This window comes from Carcharhinus amblyrhynchos, chromosome 5 (genome assembly GCF_965287045.1).
Source record: "Carcharhinus amblyrhynchos chromosome 5, sCarAmb.v2.hapA, whole genome shotgun sequence".
Lineage (NCBI taxonomy): Eukaryota > Metazoa > Chordata > Chondrichthyes > Carcharhiniformes > Carcharhinidae > Carcharhinus > Carcharhinus amblyrhynchos.
This window is the reverse complement of record NC_137328.1, coordinates 76,434,258-76,455,888: the sequence shown is the minus strand read 5'-3', so window position 1 is coordinate 76,455,888 and position 21,631 is coordinate 76,434,258. Positions and strand designations below refer to the sequence as shown.

Genomic DNA, 21,631 nt, shown 5'->3' with positions numbered 1-21,631 from the left:
CGAGGTAGCCTCCACCACTTCAACGGGCAGAGAATTCCAGAGATTCACCACCCTTTGAATGAAGAAGTTCCTCCTCAACTCCGTTCTAAACTGCACCCCCCTTATCTTGAGGCTGTGCCCTCTAGTCCAGCTGTCCTTTCTGAGCAGGAAGAATCTCTCTACCTCTACCCTATCCATCCCCTTCATTATCTTATATGTCTCTATAAGATCCTCCCTCATCCTTCTAAACTCCAACAAGTACATACCCAGTCTATTTAGTCTCTCTTCATAGTCTAGTGAACCTCCTCTGCACTCCCTCCAAGGCCAAAATATCCTTGCGCAAGTGTGGCAACCAAAACTGCACACACTACTCCAGCTGCGGCCCTCACCAGTGCCCTGTACAGTTGCAGCAAGACCTCCCTGCTTTTATATTCTATCCCCATCGCTAGAAAGGCCGGCATCCCGTTCGCCTTCTTGATCACCTGCTGCACCTGCAGACTGGGTTTTTGTGACTCATGCACAAGGACCCCCAGGTCCCTCTGCACCGTAGCATGCTGCAGTTTTTCGCCCTTTAGATAGTAATCCCTCCTACTATTATTTCTGCCAAAGTGGATAACCTCACACTTGCAAATTTCCTTGATTCTCCCAATATTTTCCCAAAGGTTCTGAACGGTGAGTGGAAGAATTCCTTAAGAAATTTAACCCCATAAAAATTGGGAGCAGAAGTTAAAAATAAACAGCTGAATGATGTTCACAATTAGAAACACTGGGAGCAATAACAAAAACACACAAACATTAACAGTAGAACTAAAACACAACCTACAAAGTGCTGAGGGCTCTCATCCGTACACATTCAGCGTCATTCAACTCCTTATCTTGAGGTTCAGATCACTGCTGAGAACGTTATTCTTTTAGGGGATTTTAGTTACGTCAGGCAACATGGTCGGTGCAGACTAGGAGGGCCAAAGGGCCTGTTCCTGTGCTGTAATTTTCTTTGTTCTTTGAGACAGAGCCACTCAATTTTGCAGCCCAAAAGAAAGCCATTTGGCCCTTCCATACCTGTTGCAGCTCTCCGGAAGAGCTACTCATTTAATTTCTCGTGTTCCCTTGTCCATTTCCTACTAACTTTCAAGGAGCATCATTTTCAAAATAAAATTATGGATTCCACTCCTCTGACTGTTGAAATCAGTTTTTACCATTTGTCTTATAAAAACACTTCATAATTCTGAATACTTCCATCAGATGTCCTCCTAACCTATGTTTGAATCAAAAGACCACAGTTACTGCAGTTTCTCAGGAAGAAGTGATGTGGAGATGCCGGCATTGGACTGGGGTAAACACAGCAAAAAGTCTCAACACCAGGTTAAGGTCCAACCAGTTTATTTGATAGTAAACCCACAAGCTTTTGGAAACACTGTTTCTTTGTCATGTGTGTGGAAGGGGTGTGTGTGTCCACAATGTGCACAATCAAGATGGGTGGGACTGAGCCTGTTATCTCCACTCTTGGCTCTGCCTCACCCACATATGCTTCCACTTAAACCCAGACTTCTCCCCTCTCTCCCAATCCTCTTTTCAAAACTAAAGTGCTATCTTACCAGTAAAGAGGAGACTTGGGGCTGATTTTTATGGGATTCAACGGGAGGTATTGTGAGAGTTGCCTGCTCCAAACTAAAGTAAGGCCGTTAAGTGGGCAATTATTGTAAAATAAACGGCATCATCTCACCACTGCTCTAATAGAAAGAACGACAGAGAAGGCCTGCATTTAACATTTAACCCTGTAGTCACTCAGGGAGGGGGCTGTCATCTTTCCAGGCCTCCTGCATCAATTGGAATCCCCCAAGCACAGTTTTGCATCCCCACGTTTGTTATACTCCCCTGACCGTCCAACATACTCATTAACACCCCACGCCGACCCACTCAAATTGCTCAGGATCGTCAGCCTGACCACACAGGGATCTCAGATTTTGTTCTTCATTGAATGCCTTGCTCTCTCTTATCTGCAATAGCAGCAGTGACCAACTCGGTGAATGTGTAGTGCTGTAGGTCTCTGATTGGTCAATGGTTCTATAAGGTGGGACTTCCTCATTTAAAAAAAAATTAATTATGGGACATGGGCGTCACTGACTGGCCAGCATTTATTGCACATCCCTAGTTTAATTTGTTAGTGTCACAGGTAGAACATAGAACATAGAACATAGAACATTACAGCGCAGAACAGGCCCTTCGGCCCACGATGTTGCGCCGACCAGTTACAAAAACAATGACCCACTAGCCTATACCAATCCCTTTTCGTCCATAAACCTATCCACAGATCTCTTAAACGCCCCCAAACTAGACGCATTTACAACTGCAGCAGGCAGGGCATTCCAATCCCTCACCACCCGCTGGGTAAAGAACCTACCCCTGACATCCGTCCTGTAGCTACCCCTCCTTAATTTAAAGCCATGCCCCCTCGTGCTAGCTTTCTCCATCCGAGGAAAAAGGCTATCACTATCCACCCTATCTAAACCTCTAATCATCTTATATGTTTCAATAAGATCCCCTCTTAGCCGCCTTCTTTCCAACGAAAACAACCCTAGATCCCTCAGTCTCTCCTCATAGGACCTCCCCACCATACCAGGCAACATCCTAGTAAACCTCCTCTGCACCCTCTCCAACGCCTCCACATCCTTCTTGTAATGCGGGGACCAAAACTGCACACAGTACTCCAAGTGCGGCCGCACTAGAGTAGTGTACAGTTGCAACATTACACTGCGACTCCTAAATTCAATCCCCCTACCAATAAACGCCAAGACACCGTACGCCTTCTTGACAACCTTATCTACTTGATTCCCAACTTTCAGGGATCTATGTACACACACACCTAGATCCCTCTGTTCATCCACACTATTCAAAGTCCTCCCGTTAGCCCTATACTCGACACATCTGTTGCTCCTACCAAAGTGAATTACCTCACACTTCTCCGCATTAAATTCCATCCGCCACCTCTCGGCCCAGCTCTGCAACCTATCTAAGTCTCCCTGCAGACTATGACACCCTTCCTCACAATCTACCACACCTCCAACTTTGGTGTCATCAGCAAATTTACTAATCCACCCAACTATACCCTCATCCAGATCATTAATAAAAATTACAAACAACAGTGGCCCCAAAACAGATCCCTGAGGCACACCACTCGTAACTGCACTCCATGATGAATATTTACCATCCACCACCACCCTCTGTCTCCTATCTGATAGCCAATTCCTGATCCAACTTCCTAGATTACCCACAATCCCATACATCTGCATTTTCTGCAGAAGCCTACCATGGTGAACCTTATCGAACGCCTTACTAAAATCCATGTATACCACGTATAGGCTTTCATTAACACTGTAATGAAGTTACTGTGAAAATCACAGTCTGGCGCCTGTTCGGATACACTGAGGGAGAATTTAGCATGGCCAATGCAACTGACCAGCACGTCTTTCAGACTGTGGGAGAAACTGGAGCACCCGGAGGAAACTCATGCAGACACAGTGAGAGTGTTCAGACTCTGCACAGACAGTGAGCCAAGCCAGGAATTGAACCCAGGTCCCTGGCGCTGTGAAGAGCATTGCTGATCACTGTGCCAGCATGCCACCCTTTGAGAAGGTGGTGGTGAGCTGCTTTCTTGAAACACTGCAGTCCGCAAGCTGCCGGGGGGGAATACCAGGATGTGGACCCAGTAACTGCAAAGGAGTGCCGAAATACTTCCACGTCAGGAATGGGGAGTGGCTTGGAGATGGTGGTGTTCCCATGTATCTATTGCCCTTGTCCTTCTAGATGGAAGTGGTAGTTAGGAGAAGGGAAGTCTGACCTCATAATAATTAGACGGACCGTTGCCTGAAAAATTAAGATGTGGTAAATTAGCAATGATAAATCAGGTGCCCCACCGAATTTTATGCTGAGGTCCAGGAACTCTGTCCTCAATGTAAAATCCAGTCTTTGGATGTGCAATAGCCAGTCTAATAGAGAAGGCCTGAATGAATGGTACAGATAGAGTCTTAGGAGATGTGAGATTCAGCCTCAGAGAGAAAGTTAGAGGCAGCAGGCTCTAGCTAAACAGCTGGATACTATGAGTGCCAGAAGGATACAGGATAGGACATGCAAGCATAAGGTTTGATTATTGCTTTACATAAAGTTTAAATACTGGCCTCCATAACAAATACATAATTCTAATGTTAAATATACTTAAATGTCCACGTAAGATATGTGACACAGGACGAAAGGTTGTGGACAGTAAGTGCACATTAACCACAAGATTTTTAATTACATATACAATAAACAACACAGCACACTTTAAAACGCATTAGATGTTTTCCTCTCTTTGAACCAATCACTTCAATGTTGCCCACCTAATTCCTGATCACTCAATTACCATTGCTGGTTAGCGTGATAACTGATATTGTTAATGGGTTGCTTTTCTCAGACACGGTCCTCTCCCATTCAAAATTATTATCACCCTCAACAGCAAACACTTATCCTCTCTAATTATCACCCATCTCTAACTTGCCTTTCCTCTAGAATCCAACTGCCTCCTAACTTTGGGCCATCTCTTCAAAATCTCCCAGTTGGAAGCTCTGTCAGTTGTCATTACACCCACTCCGAAAAGAAATTAATGAATGGTGGTGACTGTCACATATTCTTCCTTCTTCAATTTATGGCAGTATCTGACACGGTTGGTCATGCTGTACCCCTCAATTGCCAATCTTTTATTTTCCAGCTCCATTTGACTGTGTTTGCCCGATAACACTCCCACTTGGACGCAGTCATCCCCAGTGGCATCATCATCTTCACGGTTTCTCTTCCTCGCTCATAGGTTACATATTTCCCTGAGAAACTATCTTTAGCCCCACCCTTTCAGCCTCCACAAGCCAGCCATCAACATCATCACCACGAGCACAGGGTTAGATTCTAAATATATGCTGCTGATAGTCATGGTATCTGTCACTTCTCTCAACTCTGCAATTAGTTCTATTTAGTCAGATTGTCAGTCAAACAACAAGTCACAGACGAGTGAAAATTTCTCCAGCTGAACATGAAGAAGGCTGAAGATATCCCTGTTGAGGCTTGCCATAAATTCTGCTCCTTTGAGATACTATTCACATGCAAGTGCTACCAGCTTGCCTCCATACTATCCAAAAGCCACGTCTAATGGGCCAGATCATCCAGAGACTGGACAAGCCGGATCATCAGAGACTGGGCAAACCCTCCAAGATGTGCTATAGGACTCCTTGGAAAGTCCAAACGCACTTACTCTGTGGGAATTTCTTGGAAAGTTTGAACTAGATGGACAATTCCCCTACTCCCCAGAATCATCCAAAAAAATTTCCAGCTTTGAGTTAGAGTGGGCAACTTCAGATGGTTCTGGCTTATCTGAATAATTACCAAGAAAATATTAGACTGAAGAATCCTAGTCAAACTCTGGATACCAAGACAACACTCTTGACTCCCCTTTGACCTCCTTACTCCCCTGTGACCCTCTCCTTTCCAACCCCCTCTAACTGAACCTCACCATTCGAATGCTCCCCAATCCCTTGACCCAAACTGACCTGATCTTGGCACTCCACCCAGCTGCCCCCTTATCAACTTATCTCACCCATACTATCCCCTTAGGTCAGCCAGCCTAACCCCTCACCCACCCTGCTCCTTTCCCTATTTACCTCCCAAAACATTCACCAATTCATTCATGCATTAACACTGAAAAGCTGCTTAAATGTCGGATCTTTGCAATTCTGATTAGTGAACACTTATCAGAATGTAGCAGTTGGTGACGTATAAAGCAGGTGCCTTGTCTTGTCTTCCTGACGATCCATCTTTATGAGGAAGCAGACGTACTGCAGATAGACACCACATTTCCAGAGAAACCAGGATTGGAAGTTCCGGCCTGAAGTGCAAAGCTCTGGCATGACACAGCAAATTAGGAACAGAGTGACAATTCAACAGTGATTGCTCCTCCTTGAAAGATATCAACATCTATACAAAGTAATTCTATAGCCCAAAGCATGCCATAGCGTACCCACCATAAAAACATCAGATTTGTCGAAATCGGTAAATACAAGGCTTTTATCAAACCCACCATCAAACTCAAGTTGTGCATCCATTCAAGTATATTTAATTTTTCATTCCCATGTAAGGGAAATAGTATGGCATTTTGCAAATCACTCGTACGGCTTGGTAAGTGTCCATGCTGATTGGAACTCTACATAACCTGCCATACCTTATTAGAAACTCAGATTGAAACAGTAAAGTGTTTAGAAACGAATAACAATTATTTGCGATTACATCTTCATTAAATATCACATGGTTAGGTTTCTACATCTTACCAAAGTAATGTATAACTTTGGAACAAATTCCTTCAAATATCTTTTGTTACCCAGCTCAGACTCTAGAACCCCATCATAGTGATGCGTTTATTCTGGTAACATCTTGCTCACTAACTTACAACATAAAGTAAATGAGGAAAAGTCATTTGGTTTAAGGAAGAAAGGAGATTTTTAAAGCTTTAAAGTAACTCTTTAAAGTCAAAACAGCAAATTAATATTATTGTACAAGGTTGTCAAGAGTTTTATTGAAGTTAACACAGCAGTCGCAGATGTTAATTCACTGCAAAAAGGAAAAGGCGACAATTGAAATTATAGCATTGCAGTGCCTATGACAAGAATTTCAGGCACCTCTAGAAAAGTCCATGTTTATTCTGTGGTTATAATTCTTTCCAAGCAAGGTTTTCAAATCCAGGAAATGTCAAACCCTCCACTGTGAAATGTTAGAAACTGTGAAAATTAAGCCTAATTTAGTACAAACCCTGCATTTTCTCGCTGTCACCACGTTAAAATAGTAACAGACACATCGCCAGCCACAACAGATGTGTGCAGTTAACTATGTACTTCTGCATGTTTAATAGGGCATATGGGTAATATTTACAAAGGTTAGTGCAGTAATAGAAAAGAATAATGAATGATTTAATGGGTCCAAAAAGAATGACAGACTCTGTCCTACGTACTGGAGCTGTTCAGAGGAGAAGAAAAATGGCAATTTATACCTTTGCTGTTGTAGATAATATTTTGAGTTTAATTCCCCAGTGAAAATAATCAAACCAATATTCTCCTGTCATGCCTCCCAAACTCCTGTACGATGTGACATTCAAAATGCAAAGCCGATTATTCTCTGATAGAACCACTCGCTGGTCCTTGAATGTACATTGCTCAAAAATAAGACTATGCTATGAGAGTTTTGAAATGACAGCACTGTGGCAGACAAATGGATATTGTGCACATGCAATGTTTGCATCCATCCCCGTGTACCTATAAAAGTTATAATATTTTAAAACTATCAAATTGGGAGGGTGGCAGAAAGCCATTCTATTGCTGCCTGGAGAGGCCTGTAATAAAAAAGTAACTCAATATTTATATGCAAGAGAAAGAGATGAAAAAAGCTGCTGCAAGACTTTAATATTCCTGAATTATTTTTCCAGAAGGATAGCCCATGTAAAAATGCAAGTGATAAATTACAAGATCAGCCATGATCTTATTGAATGGCTGAGCAAGCTCGAGGGGCCAGATGGCCTATTCCTGCTCCTAGTTCTAATGTTTATCCAACTCAATTTGAACAGAAATCAAACCAGGCTGACTGCAATTTCATGCAATATACTTTCCCACTGTCCTACATGGAAGCAGTTGTTTGAAATGACTTATGCCATTCACCTTAGTAACCAATTTACCTGCTAAGAAACTATGATCAAGAATCATATTAACCACACAGATACTGCAACGTGAGAGAGAAAGAGATGCTCCCCTCCAAATAACCCATCATCCTAACTTGGAAATATATTGCTGTTCCTTCACTGAAAATGGAATCAAAATTCTGGAACCTGCAAACTAAACAGCAATGTGAAAATACCTTCATCACATGGACTGCAAGAAGGCAGTTCAACACCATCTTCTCAAGGCGATGGGCATTAGATGCTGGCCTTACTAGTGATGCTCACATCCGTAACTAAATTGAAAAAAATGCAAGTTGCAACATCTGCCAAGATTAGGCAAAGCATGGAACACGCACAAGGTCTTTCTCTAAAATCTTGATAGTGAACTACATTGTTGGTCTGTTGCGGGTGAACCTGAAAATCGGAAGATCTATTGTTACACAGACTGAAAATAATCAATTTGTTCCATAAGAGATTTTTTTCATAGAAGTTCTATGTGGCATTTTTTAAAATTCATTCATAGGATGAGGGTGCCGCTGACTGGGCCAACATTTGTCACCCATTTCCTTCCCTGTTGGAGATTAGTGAATCAGATGGGGTTTTGCGGCAATCTACAATTGTTTCACAGTCCAGAAAAAATTCCAGATTTTTTGTGAATTCAAATTTTGAATCCAGCTCTCCAGACCATTACCCTGAGTGTCTGGACTCTTAGTCCAGTGGCAATACCACAAACCACCAGTGCCCCAAACTCTGAAATAATCATTCTCTGACTGCAAAATTCCCTCCAACACTACAGTATTACATCCAACATTTCTAAAATCTTTGATCAGATTGTGCAAGAAATAGTATCTCTTTCACACTATGGTTTCCCATTTTAGACAAAACTGCAATATTAACTAAAGATGCATTCTCGGAGAAAGCAAAACATTTTCATTCACTGTACAATAAAAAACTTCTTCATAATTTACTGAAACAATTTATGTTGAAAGAATTTAATATTGAATTGTTTGATCTGATTTATTCTCACATGTACTGGAATACAGCGGAAAATATTGTTTCTTGCGTGCTACACAGGCAAAACATACCAGTCATAAAGTACAGAGGGAAAAGGGAAAAAGATAGAATGAGAATTCAGTTTTAGAAGTGCAGAACGGGAGTCAAAGATGAAATTAAACAGCAGGCGAGTGACAGTTTGCAAGAAATTGCGTTGTTCCGGCAATTTCCCCAATTGCCCCATAAATGTAATCCTCCTACTTAGAAAACCCATTGCACTTCAATGTCCACCTTCAAGAGAGCATTTTTACAACATGCAATGCATCCTGGGAAGTATGAACTAATTGTCAGCGTCTGTATGCTTTGAATGCAGTACCAAAGCTTCAGAAATGCTGAACTGTTTTTTTAATTAATTTTTAATGTGAGGGATTTGATGGAAACCACACAAATTCCTTTCACTCAAGGCCTTTAAAATTACTATGTAGGATATGAGTCTGGATCATAAAGGATTAACATTAGACTGAGTACAATACCATCCACACAGTGATATAAGAGAACACATTACCCACACCTAAGGATCAGTGAAATATTGGACAGAGCCACATGTAGAAGCAAGCATGGACTCAACTCCTAGGTTGGATCTTTATTGTCCCTTTGTATACAGCATGTAGTTAATAAGTATTTATTGTTCAACTACCTAAGGCTACAAATATCTTAAGACAGACAGACCAAATGACACTCAACACCATACATCAAGCAACACCATCAAGAGCTCAGCAAATTTACCTAGTTAATACCTGAGCCACAAAGAATAGACAGCCAGTACCCAGTCTCTGTGATGTTAGTTGATGGCATTCAGATTGGCAGTCAAAACACTTTAACTTGCTTTGGGCTCAATGGGCTAGGGAGGGAAATATGAGCCACGATCAGTGTTCCTTACTGTTATCATCTGAATCCTTGCATGAAACATTTGTATAGATATTTGGTAAAGACATTGAATGAGCATGGCTGCCATGTCTCCATTCCACATGCTTCTCATCAAATATTTTGCAACACATGGACAGAAAGAACATACACTTAAAAAGTGACATTTTTGTCACCAAACTTTATCCCAGAAAGAAACCTCCATGTGTGGAACAGAATTTTTTATCCAATTAATCAGGACTGAACTTGAACCCAGATTCTTGAGCTGGAAGCACATAACCTATTGCATCACTCAGTTTACTCTCAAAGTACATCTTCAGAGTTCCCTTTTCAAGCATTTTAAAGTAGCTGCTATATATATAATATATCAATCTACAAACTATCTTTTCAAAATGTCCTATGGACCTGTGAGATAAAAGACAAGAACTACTGAAAGAAGAATTACAAAATCCCTCAAAATTCTATGAAAGGTGTGACTGAGCCTGTTCAATTGGAAATTTATTTAAATAAACTCGGTGTCATTTTTTAAAGAATAGTAAATTAGCAAAAGGAACACAAAAATTTATAAACTATGAATGCTTAATTGCAACTTTAGTCAAGCATGTCCTATTGTATCTTAAAAGTAGGAGATCTGCAATAAGTATATGAACTTTGTTTTGAAGTTTTAGCACCATTTGTTTTCATTTTAGGATAAAAATTTGTGTTACGGGGTATTGGCATAATCACAAGGGGGATATTGATCTGAACTGTAGTGTAAAATAAACCAATAGCGATTCAGCAGTCAATTTTACACAACATTCAGCTTTTCTCTCCACTGGCTTTCACCCCCACATAAATCAATGAAAGTGATTCTTGGTTATTATCCAGTAAAACTCACACATGATGCAACCTAACAAAAAGCAAATGGTTCAGAATAACTTCATATAATTAGCATCCAAATTAATTCAAAATGCTTGCTATTACAGCCACTGAAAAAGCAAATTTTAATTAGTAATCTTAACTAATCTGAAGCAGTTGCTGTGTCACTTTCACCCATGATCTAGCAAATGTTTATTTTTACAATGACTTCGTCAATTAAAAATTAATGGAATGATTGATCCTTAAAATATGCAAGACCATCTTTCAATGCAAATGTTCCCACTGTGACTCTGGAAAGAAAACCATTGCAGCTTACATTGTATAATGGCATAAGAGTTCATTTTGGCTGTAGTGCCTAAATATGTGGCAAGACAATGTAAAAGTTTTAAGCTTTTTTGACGTAGTGTGCACATTTTATATTAAACTAATGCACCCACCACAACATACAGCTGTACCTGTCATTAATGCTCCAGTTCAGACATAGATTCAGAGAGCTTAGGTTTTTGCATCTCTTTACCACCTCCATTACTGTTTCGTTATTCAGCTCAGTTATGTGGCGCAGGTCCAAACTGGCGAGCTCCTTCAGCTGAGGAAGGAAAGGAAAATAAAGATTAAAACACATCACTACAGATTCATTTCGTAAATCACAATAAAGTCACTGTAACAGGGGATCTAGAATTATTCACATGATGTTCCTTTTAATGAAATAACTGAGGCAAACAGCTTGATGCATTTAAGGGGAAGCTGAATAGGTTTTTGAGGAGGAAAGAAATAGAATAGTTTGATAAAGTAAATTACAAGAAAGCTCGTGTCGAACATCATCACCAACACACGTTAGCTGGGCTGAATAGCCCATCTTTCTGTTTGAAATAAAATGTAATATGTGATTCTAACTTCTCATTTACTAATGACATTAAATGTATTAATGTCTTAAAACTAATGTTTAATAAAGTCAACAGCCCTTTCTTGCCACCATGCATCTTTTCAGCACTCCCCATTCTGTCTTCTATCTATGCTAGTTCACTTCGCAACCCTTCAATGCTCAGCAACCTTCCTCCTATTCTGCTGACAGCTCAGGCCAACTCCATCTTGGATAAGACTGCAACATTGCACTCTGTCTCTCAGTTTTCTCTGAAGGACCCACGAAGGCATGAATCACTGCTTTGACAAATCAAAGCTTCGATAAAAGGTCATCTGGACTCAAAACATCAGCTCTTTTCTCTTCTTACAGATGCTGCCAGACCGGCTGAGATTTTCCAGCATTTTCTCTTTTGGTTTCAGATTCCAACATCCACAGTAATTTGCTTTACCTTAAATCCACAATCTTATTCTGGATGATTGCATCAATATCAAGATCATGATGGAAAACTGTCTAAAGGATGATCTCAACCTTCCCCTAAATGTATCCTCTCCACCTGATTGTATCTTTCAATCCTCATCTCACCCAGACCATCAACATGTGGGTTGTGGTCCTTATCACCAAATCACACCTAGGTTTGTCCTCTTACTGCCCTGGCACTTTACTTCCCTTTGAGAATGCCCTCTTGTTCCTTCATAACTTACCTGACTTTAATCCCAGGTTATTGTACATTTGAATTTATGTTTTTTGCAGTTGATCTCTTTCTTGACCAAAATTTAAAAAATAGATATACATGACTGACGTGGGATTCATGTTTTGCGCACTGTACAGTTACACGTTTCATAAGGATGAGAGTTGGTTACCTGATGACAAGAGACATGATAACATGTGGTAACCAGAACACCATAATTTCAAGTAGAAAGAGTAACAGAGAGAGAAATGTAAATGAAATAAACTTGTATTAATGCTCTGATACAGCCCTGTTCATCTCTAGTTTTCAATGAGGAAAAGACATAAATCGTGAATGGTAGTGAACAATTAAACAAGTGGCGGGCAGCTCCACAGATCCTCAGTGATGAAGGAGCCCAGCACATCAACGCAAAAGATAAGGCTGAAGTATTTGTAACCATCATCATTCAAAAGCGCAAAGTGAATTATCTAGATTGACCTCCTCTCAAGGTCTCTAGCATCACAGATACCTGACTTCTGCTAACTGGATTCAACCATGAGGGACATCTGAAGGCACATGATACAGGCTATTGTTCCTGACAATATCCCAGTTTTGGTGCTGAAGACATGTCCTTTAGAACTAGTCAAATTCCTAGCCAAGATGTTCCAGTTTAGCCCCACACTATCATCCATCCTACAATGTGGAAAATTACTCAGGTATCTGAAAACAGAACAAATCTAATCCGGCTAATTACCCCAACAATAATTCTACTCTCAATCATCAGAAAAGCGATGGACAGTATTGTTGATAGTGTTGTTGCACTTACTCAGTAATAACCTGTTCAACAATTAACTTAGATTCCACCAGAGCAACTCAACTCTAGACCTCACTAGTGTCTGGTCCAAACATGGACTAAACAGTTTGACTTCAGAAATGAGATACCCTGACATCAACGCGCATTTGACTGAGTGCAAGAACAGGTCAAATACTCAGAATTATGTGGCAAGTTATTCATCACCTGACTCCCCAAAGCATAACAACCTACCACAAGGTATAATTCAGGAGCACGATGGAATAGTTTCTGCTTGCCCAGAAGAGTGCAGCTCCAAAACCACTCAAGAAGCTCAACACTGTCCAGGACAAAGCAGCCTGCTTGATTGGCACTCTATCTATCATGTTAAACACTCACTCCCTCAACCACCAGGGCATCATGGCTGCAGTATGTTCCATCTGCAAGATACACTGCAACAATTCACCAAACTTTCTTCAACAGCACCTTTCAAATTTCTGATCTCTGCCCTCAAGAAAACAGGGCAGCAGGCACATGGGAACACTACCACCTGCAAAGTCTCTTCCAAATCACACACCATCTTGATTTGGAGCTATTCACTATTCCTTACTGTTGCTGGGTCAAAATCCTAGATCCCTATTAGCAATGTGAATGCACTGACACCATATAGACTGCAGTATTTCCAGAAGGCAGCTCACCACTGCCTTTTCAAGGGTAATCAGGGATAGGCAGTAAATGCTGTCTTACCCAATGATGCTCACATTCAGAGAACAAATGAGAAAATGGCACTTCAGTTATCCTCATATAGGCTACAATAGTAAGCATGAAGCTAGGTAAAGCGGGCAAAGTTTCTCAAGTGCATTCAGGGGAGTTTTCCTAACCAGCACGTTTACAGCCAATTGAGAAAGGAGGCATCATCGATCTGTTCCGGAAAATGAGGTAGGCCAAATGGATCATGTATCAGTCAGTGAATCTTTAGAGAAAAATGATCATTTATATGAGACATGGAAAAGAACAAGGGCAAAGAAGAATCTAAATTGGAGTAGTGCCACTTTCAGTGGGATGGAAATGATTCCAATTTAGTGAGGCTAGATTCAAAGACCAGCAGGCAAACTAGAATGGAACAATGAAGTGCCCTTAAAGAGGAAAAGCTTTGGATATAATTGAGATGTATTCCCATGAGGGGGGCAGGTAAGACAAACAAAATCAGAGCTCCTTGGATGAAGAGAAAGGTAGAAAGTACAATGAAATAGAAAAATGTGTTGTACGGCAGAAATCGGGTTGATAAGCTAAACAAGAAACAGATTGAATATGTAAGTTTAGGGGGAAAGTGAAAAATGAAATCATAAAGGCAGACAAGAGAGTATGAGAAGAGACTAGCAGCTAGAATAACAGTGGATCCAAAAGTCTTCTCGAAGTATCTGGATAGTAAAAAGTTAGCAAATGTTGGGTAGTGGAGGGAAATGATTCAGGAAAGAAAAATGACCATTGAATGAATACAGAGGGTATAGCTGAGATATTAAACAAATACTTTGCATCTGTCTTTACTAAATAAGAATATGTAGCCATAATCATTGTGAAAGAGAAGGCCAGTAAATTTAACCTTGTTGGTGGAAAGCTTTTGAAGCCACTTGAACAAATGTGGACTAATTAAGGAAAGCTTGCACATATTTGTCAAATGCAAATCATATTTAATTAACGTGATTGAGCTTTTTGATAAGGTAACAAGGATGGTTGATGAAGATGCGGTAGAAAAGGACTTACAGAAGTGTCTGATAAAGAGCCAGACAATAGACTTGCCAGCAAAATGAATGCCAATTGAATAAAAGGAACAGTCACAGCATGAATACAAAACTGGATGAGTGACAGGAACAGAGATTAGTGGTGAACAATTTTTTCTGAGAGGGAGGTATGTAGTGGAGTTTCCATGCATCTGTCTCAAGGCTACAGTTTTTCTTGAAATATATGAATGACCTAGACAAGAGTGGTCAGGGAACAATTTCAAACTTTGAAGATGGCACTTGGTATTGTAAAGTGGGAAGAGATGAGTAGTACTAGACTTCAAGGCAGAGACAGGCTGCTGAAATGCACAGTGGCAGATGAAATTTAATGCAGAGAAGTGTGAAATGATTCATATTGGTAGAAAGAACAGGGAGAGGGAATATAAAATAAAGGGTATAATGTTAGAGGAGATGCAGGAACAGGGGGAATTGAGGGTACATATGCACATATTGTTGATGTTGGCAGAGGGAAGGTTGAGAAAGTAGTTTTATAAATGGGGGTACTAGAACACAAAAGCAAAGTTATGATAAACATGCATAAAACAGTGGTGGTTAGGTCGCTACTGGAGTACTTTTTGCAGTCCTGGACATAACATTTTAGGAAGGATGTTAAGGCATTCTAGAAGGTCCAGAAATGTTTTAGAAGAATGATTCCAGGCATTAAGAACCTTCAATAAGGTGAAATAGATTGGAGAAACTGGAGCTGATCTCCTTTGAGAAAAGAGCATTCACACATGTTCAAAATAATGATGGATCTGGACAGAGCGGATGGAGGAACTATTCCTGTTGGCAAAAGGATTGAGAAACAGAGGACATCAATTTAAGGTGATGTGTGAAAGAAGCAACATGGACATGGGGGAAAACATTTTTACCCAGAGAGTAGTAAGGATCTGGAATTTGCTACTCGAGCATGTGTGGGGTGGCAGATTCCATAGAGGCCTTCTAAGGAAAACTGAATAATTTTCTGAAGATAAAATATCTGCAGAGCTAAAAAGTAAAGTCGGGCCTGCGGGAGTTGGTGAGTTGGTCTTGCAGACAACTGGCACAGATATGATGGACTGAGTGATCTCCTTCTATGTTGTAACCATCCTCTGATTCTGTGTGAATTAATTAGATAATTGTGTGACCAGAATTATACTAGGAAAGACTGTATAATTATGAAGAACTGCATGGAATATTGGAATTTTAGTTTCTACACGACAATAGAAGTGTGGAAGGGGAGTGGTTGCAGGATCTGCCAGAGGCTTGCAAAATTATGCTAAACTCTGATGGAGTAAATAGTGAAAGATTACTTTCATCAAAGGCTATGAAAGGATTAAGGTGGCAGTTTGAAGAAAGCTTCTCACTCACAGTTAATGCAACATCAATCAAGTCAGAGACCAGAATAGATTAAAGAGACAATTGATAAATATTTATACATTGAAGTTTAAATAGAAACAGGTGATTCTTGAAAAGGAATATAAAATTATATCTAAAAAGGATCAGTGAAGTGCAATGAGAACCAGTAGCTCCAGTTAAAGAGTTAGGGCTTATTTTTCTGCTTAAGCAGGGAGATCGAGTGCGAAAATTTGCCAACTCACCAAATCTGCCTCTGTAAAACGTGCCCCAAGTTGCATGATTTTTGCTCTGAAGTGGTGTGGGATGGAGTCAGGTCCACTGACCCTGGAAACAGAGCACAGGCAACTGTAGGGGTCAGCGACGGCTGAAGTGGGTTGGTTAGAAGGCCTGCCTCAGTTCTCTGGGACTCTGTCCCAGTTATTTTAGAAAACTTCAGGCCTTCCAGCCGTCCCCTTCACACCCCATTCACCCACCCATCCAATTGTAGCTTTTGAAACTTAGTCAAGCATTCATAATAAATAACCCTACTGCTCATAATGGTGCGGTGTCATCTGACCTGTCAATCAAAGCACTCTGATGGAAGTTTTTTTTTCAACAATCACTGACAGACATAGCCAGTGTTTTCTTTTCAGTTTAAAAGTGGGAGAATCAAAAACCTTTGGACGATGACAGTTAAACAGATCCTATTCACCTTGCAAGAACATTTGCACCTACTCCATAAATTTCTAACTCCCACGCTGTGGGTTAAGGCCTTGCAATAGTCAGAATGGGGTCTTTGTGAACTCAGCACTACATTCCTTACTGGGTTTAGGATTTCCTTCTTTGTGAATTATGCCCATCCCCATTTCCTCCACTAGAAATGTCAGAAATGTTAACAGTACTGCCGCACCCAGGTTCTGCCTGCCATTTTACAATGCCCATGACGACTTCCTGACTCGGCGAAAATCCAGCCCTTAGTCTCTGCACAAAGGACCTTCTTCTGAGCTGTAAACTCTATCATACCAAAAAATAAGTACAGAAATATTTGTTAAAAATATATTAAAGTATCAAACTGTTTAATAACTCTCCGAACTGTGAAAACAGGTTTCCTTACAGTTATTCATTTTTTTTCCACATAAACATTGACCTCATTGTACTTCAAAGTATGCATAGATACAGGAAGAATTAAAATTGCCTACATTCAAATTAAATAGTAATGATGGAATTTCCTCTGCTGTTTTGATGAAATAGCTGACAAGAAGGCAACGGATCCAGTTATGCCAGGTTGCAAGTTTACACTTGGCCATCATATAAGACTGCTGGTATGGAAGGAGGCCTGGGAATAATGGAGCTTCATTGGCAGACTACATCTAATATACTAATGGAGTTCCCCACTTTCCCAGCATACTGGGCTCCAGAAGGACAAGACTGGATCCCGATGGGAGCGTTTGTAGGGCACCAGGCAAAGCAAGAGGCATGAACACCATAAGAAAGAGAAATTATTTAAAACGAATACCATGTACAACAGTGTTGTCTTGTTTAAAGAGACAAAAGGAATCAATGAGAAGGTGTTTTTAGGAGGAGAACAGATGGACACAGGGCAGCCAGCTGGTTGGTCCCAGGTATATGCCTGTGATTAGAGTTCATGGCCCAAGGAAACTGCGCTGCCATCTCACTGACCTCAGAAACTCCATTAAGTGTGTGCTGTCAGGAACCTGCAGGAGTGATGCCAACTTAGTGTTAGGGTCAAACTCCATTGTACTTCACAGACAAACCATTGCACTAAATTAGTATATTGTAACATTTTATTCTGACGGAGGTAACAACTGCGCTACAAACGTAAATGCGTCTTTTGGACTAAAAGAGGTCTTAATCTATGATAGAGTGTCTTCAAAACAATACCTAAAGTTAGAAGTGTAGTCTCTAATTGTGATTGACATTAGTAAATGATACTGTGTGTTCAGAGCGCATAAAAAGATGTTTGCTGGAATGGGAGAAGGATAGGAAGCACAAGACTCACATTTAGAGTCAGAAAAGAACATGACTTGGGGTCCTGATATCATGACAAAGGTAGTGTTAGTAAGGATAGGAATATCTCATTGAGCTATTTAAGCCATTTGAATCACAATCTTGAAGGCATATTGAAAGACAGAGATAGAGAGAGAGAGAGAGATCAATACGGCAGAAATAAAAAGAAAATTTCTGAATGTTGGAAATCTTGAAATAAAAGTGTAAAATCATGTCAATAAACATCAGATGAGTCAGTATTTGAGACAGAAAGATACAGCAGACTACATCTAAAATATTAATTTCTCTCATCTTCAAATATTGACTGGTCTGCTGTGCATGGCCAGCACTCGTGTTTCTTTTATTATAAATATTCAATAACTCCACGCAAAGCAGATTCTTCTTCCCTCAAGCCTTGACCTTCTTTGTATGTCATATACAATCTATTTTCACTGCACTTACAGCCTTTTGCTTCACTGTATTTTCAAGTTATAGACAAATAAAGTGCTGAAATAAGACCAGTTGAGCATGAGCCATTAGTATTTATTAAAGCCCAATCAATGACACTAAATCCTGGATGAAACAGATTAATCATTTTCTGATCCAAGGGTAAATATGTTTATTCTCTTAAGTCTCCATTAAAAAAAAGACTTACATGAACATTTCATATCGATCCCTTGGTGAAGAAAACAGCAATTTACTTAGCATTTAAGGAAATTGCACTGCACAGCATGTTCCAAGAGGACCCCAACTGACTAGAACTGTTCTCTGACGAGCGATATTTAAATATGCACAGCTAGGCAGACCAATATTGTATTTCCTTTCTCAAAGCCAAGAAAAGCTCTAATGCTTCACACTGTAAAGGGTTGAAAAAAATTGAGCTTAAATTGATATTTTGTACTTGACAACATATAATTTATCCTGTTACACCAAAAGAAAATTACCTACAGGAAATTGGTTTGCTAAATAATTGTAATGCTTAGCAACTGTAGCCATTTACACGCAGAGCACATTAAAATAGAACAGCATTCTTTCAGTTTTGCAGTAATAAATTTCAAATACACAGGTAGCCAGCTACTGCAGTTGGAAGCTTTGTCCTGGTAATCACAAATGTAGCAGAACTTTAGAAGAAAGGGATGTCTACAAGACATACTGTCCATAAAAAAATTTTACCAGACCATAATAGTTGGCAACAGAAAGAAAATTATTTGGATGGTGATGATAGCAAACACTACTCTGACACACTGGATACACCAAAAAGGTTAACTTCTCTGTTCTCTCCACAAATGCTAGTGACGTGCTGAGTGTTTCCAACATTTTATGTTGTTGCTGTTTTGGCTACTCTTTTTCCCAGTCTAATTCCATACTGTATAATCCCACAAATTGTAGTTTACTGTGGACAAAGTTTCCTTCTTTTCACTTTTGAATTGTAGATTCCTTTCACTCAGGTTTCTGAATATACTACAAACTACATCCAAAGGAAATCTGACTGCAGCCTCCCACTGCACTGCAACTCCCCAACACCTCCAATGGATCTATTAGAAGTTGTTTTTTTTTAAAGGACAATATAAATAAAAAACATTAACCAACAACATACTGCTTTTGCTAGATATACATGACAATAATAATTCCTGCCATTTTTGTAGAAATCTTAAAAAAACTAAGAACAGTCGCTTGACAAAAACAGGCTTTCGTCCTTACCCCTTACATCTTATCTTGTTGTTTTGGGATTATTGAAAATTCCAATAACTTCTGCTGCCTTCAAACACAACTCACAGCAATTGCTTCATATAAATTTACAATGCATCCCAAATGTGCAAAAATACCTTCTGAAGTTAGAAAGGGTGTCTTTTTGAGCTGAACATGCAAAATTAGCATCAAGAGCAAATAAAAATTCCTAAAATACAACAGCAGAAGGAACAGGTTCCCCGGTCTTCTCCCCAGGAGCTTCTCATGCTGGAGGGGTGAGTACTGGCAATCATAAATCATAATAAAAAATTCAGGAAATGTACTTCAGGCCATTCAGCATCAGTAAGACAGAGTCAAAAAACAACCCTGCTGTGACCTTGTGTTATAATTGGTGAGAGTCACAGATAAAATATCAATTTATTATCTTGCATGCTGATCAACCTATTCACTTCCAGCAATTACTATTTACATTTCAGACTTCCAGTATTCATGTTTATTTTTCTTTTTTATCGCTGCTAAGTGATCTTGATGTTTCGCTTTCTTTCACGTTTTTTATCCTTTACGCTATTTGACACACGGTTAACTTTTCTGCCTAACTCAAACCCTCCTGGTGTTAGATCCCAATCAGTAGGCTGTAAAACGCTTCAGTACTTCTCTCCTGGGCTCTGAACCAGAATAACACAGCCAGAGGCATTTTTATATAAAAAGAATTGAAGTATTTTACCTATTGAGTAAAGTTCCTATTGAAAGCTGCACACAGAAAATTCCAAATATGCACTTTTTAGCAGAAAACGTGGAACTAGTTAGACCTAAAACTAACAATTTGGTGTAAGGAAATGCTAGTGCTTACATAAAAAAAATTGTGTTACTTAATACACTGTCCAGAAGGAAATGCCTTTTAAAAAGAACTAAATACTAATAAATGTTATTTCAGAATTCCAGCTTCTCAAGAAACCTAAACATTCAACCAAAATTGAAAAACCATGAGTCAGCAACAGTTGTGCTTGCTCCATGTTTCACAGCCTTAAAGCACAGCATGTTCTCAATCTACAAATATTGCCATTGTTGGACAGCGGCACAGCCACATTAATACTGTGGCTAGAAGAGCAGATCAGGCTGAGAACTTTGTGGCAAGGAACCTCTTGAAACCCCAAAGTCAGCCCACAAAAAGCACAAGTCAGGAGTGTGATGTTGCAGCTTCAACAAAACTCAAGAAGCACAACATCATCTAGGATATAATTAATCCGTTTGGCCATTCCAACCACCACCTTAAAGATTAACTTCCTCCACTACCAATGTACAGTAGTAGCAGTGTGTATATGATACATTCCAACAACTCATCAAAATTCTTTGAGCAGCACTGTCCACACTCATCACCTAGAAGGGCAAGGGCAGCAGGCACATATGAACACGACCACTTGTAAATTCCCCCCCCAAGTCACACGCCATCCTATAAGATTTAGGTTGAGTTCAGGAGTCACAGATTACCCAAAATAAGGATCAAAGTCACAGATGGTTTAAAACTAGTTTTTTTTAAGTCGTTTATTAAGAATCAATAGTTTAAATATGATGCATAAGCTAAACAGACAATAAAAACATAGGGGCAGGATCTTCCAGCCATGCTTGCCCAAAAACCAGAAAATCCCACCCGTGGTCAATGGACCTTTGCATGGTCCACCCTCCCATGCTCAGGAAAACTCCCCCCATGGTGTGTGCTGGCTGGGACAGGTTTCAGTGTATCTCTTGTCTGTTTGTTAGACGCAGTATTTTCCTTTCTGGCTAAGGTTTTAGGAAGCTCTTTCCCGCTTAGCGAAGAACTGCCCCTCAATCTTGGAGCATTCGTTAAGATATTTTATTTCTAGGGGATGATTGTCTACTCTCTGTTAATTACTTGTTCATGGCATTATATTCCCCTTGTCCATCACTTTTATTGAGCTCATCTTTTAGCTTACTTCATATTGGGTGGTGCTATTTGTTGACTCCTGCCAAATATCAATATAAATAAAAGGGTACACGTGGCACCACAAGAATCGCTGAGTGA

At 40.0% G+C, this 21,631-nt stretch overlaps 1 protein-coding gene across 4 annotated transcripts in view; it reads right to left on the bottom strand.

Annotated features, from left to right (window-relative positions):
• fbxl17 (F-box and leucine-rich repeat protein 17) overlaps positions 1-21,631 on the bottom strand; it is a 753,967-nt gene that overhangs the window by 440,157 nt on the left and 292,179 nt on the right. For all 4 annotated transcript variants that reach the window (XM_080189041.1, XM_080189042.1, XM_080189040.1 and 1 more), the window contains exon 7: positions 10,933-11,063. In XM_080189041.1, coding sequence (XP_080045167.1) covers positions 10,933-11,063 — 131 coding nt within the window. The remainder of the gene's footprint in view (positions 1-10,932; positions 11,064-21,631) is intronic.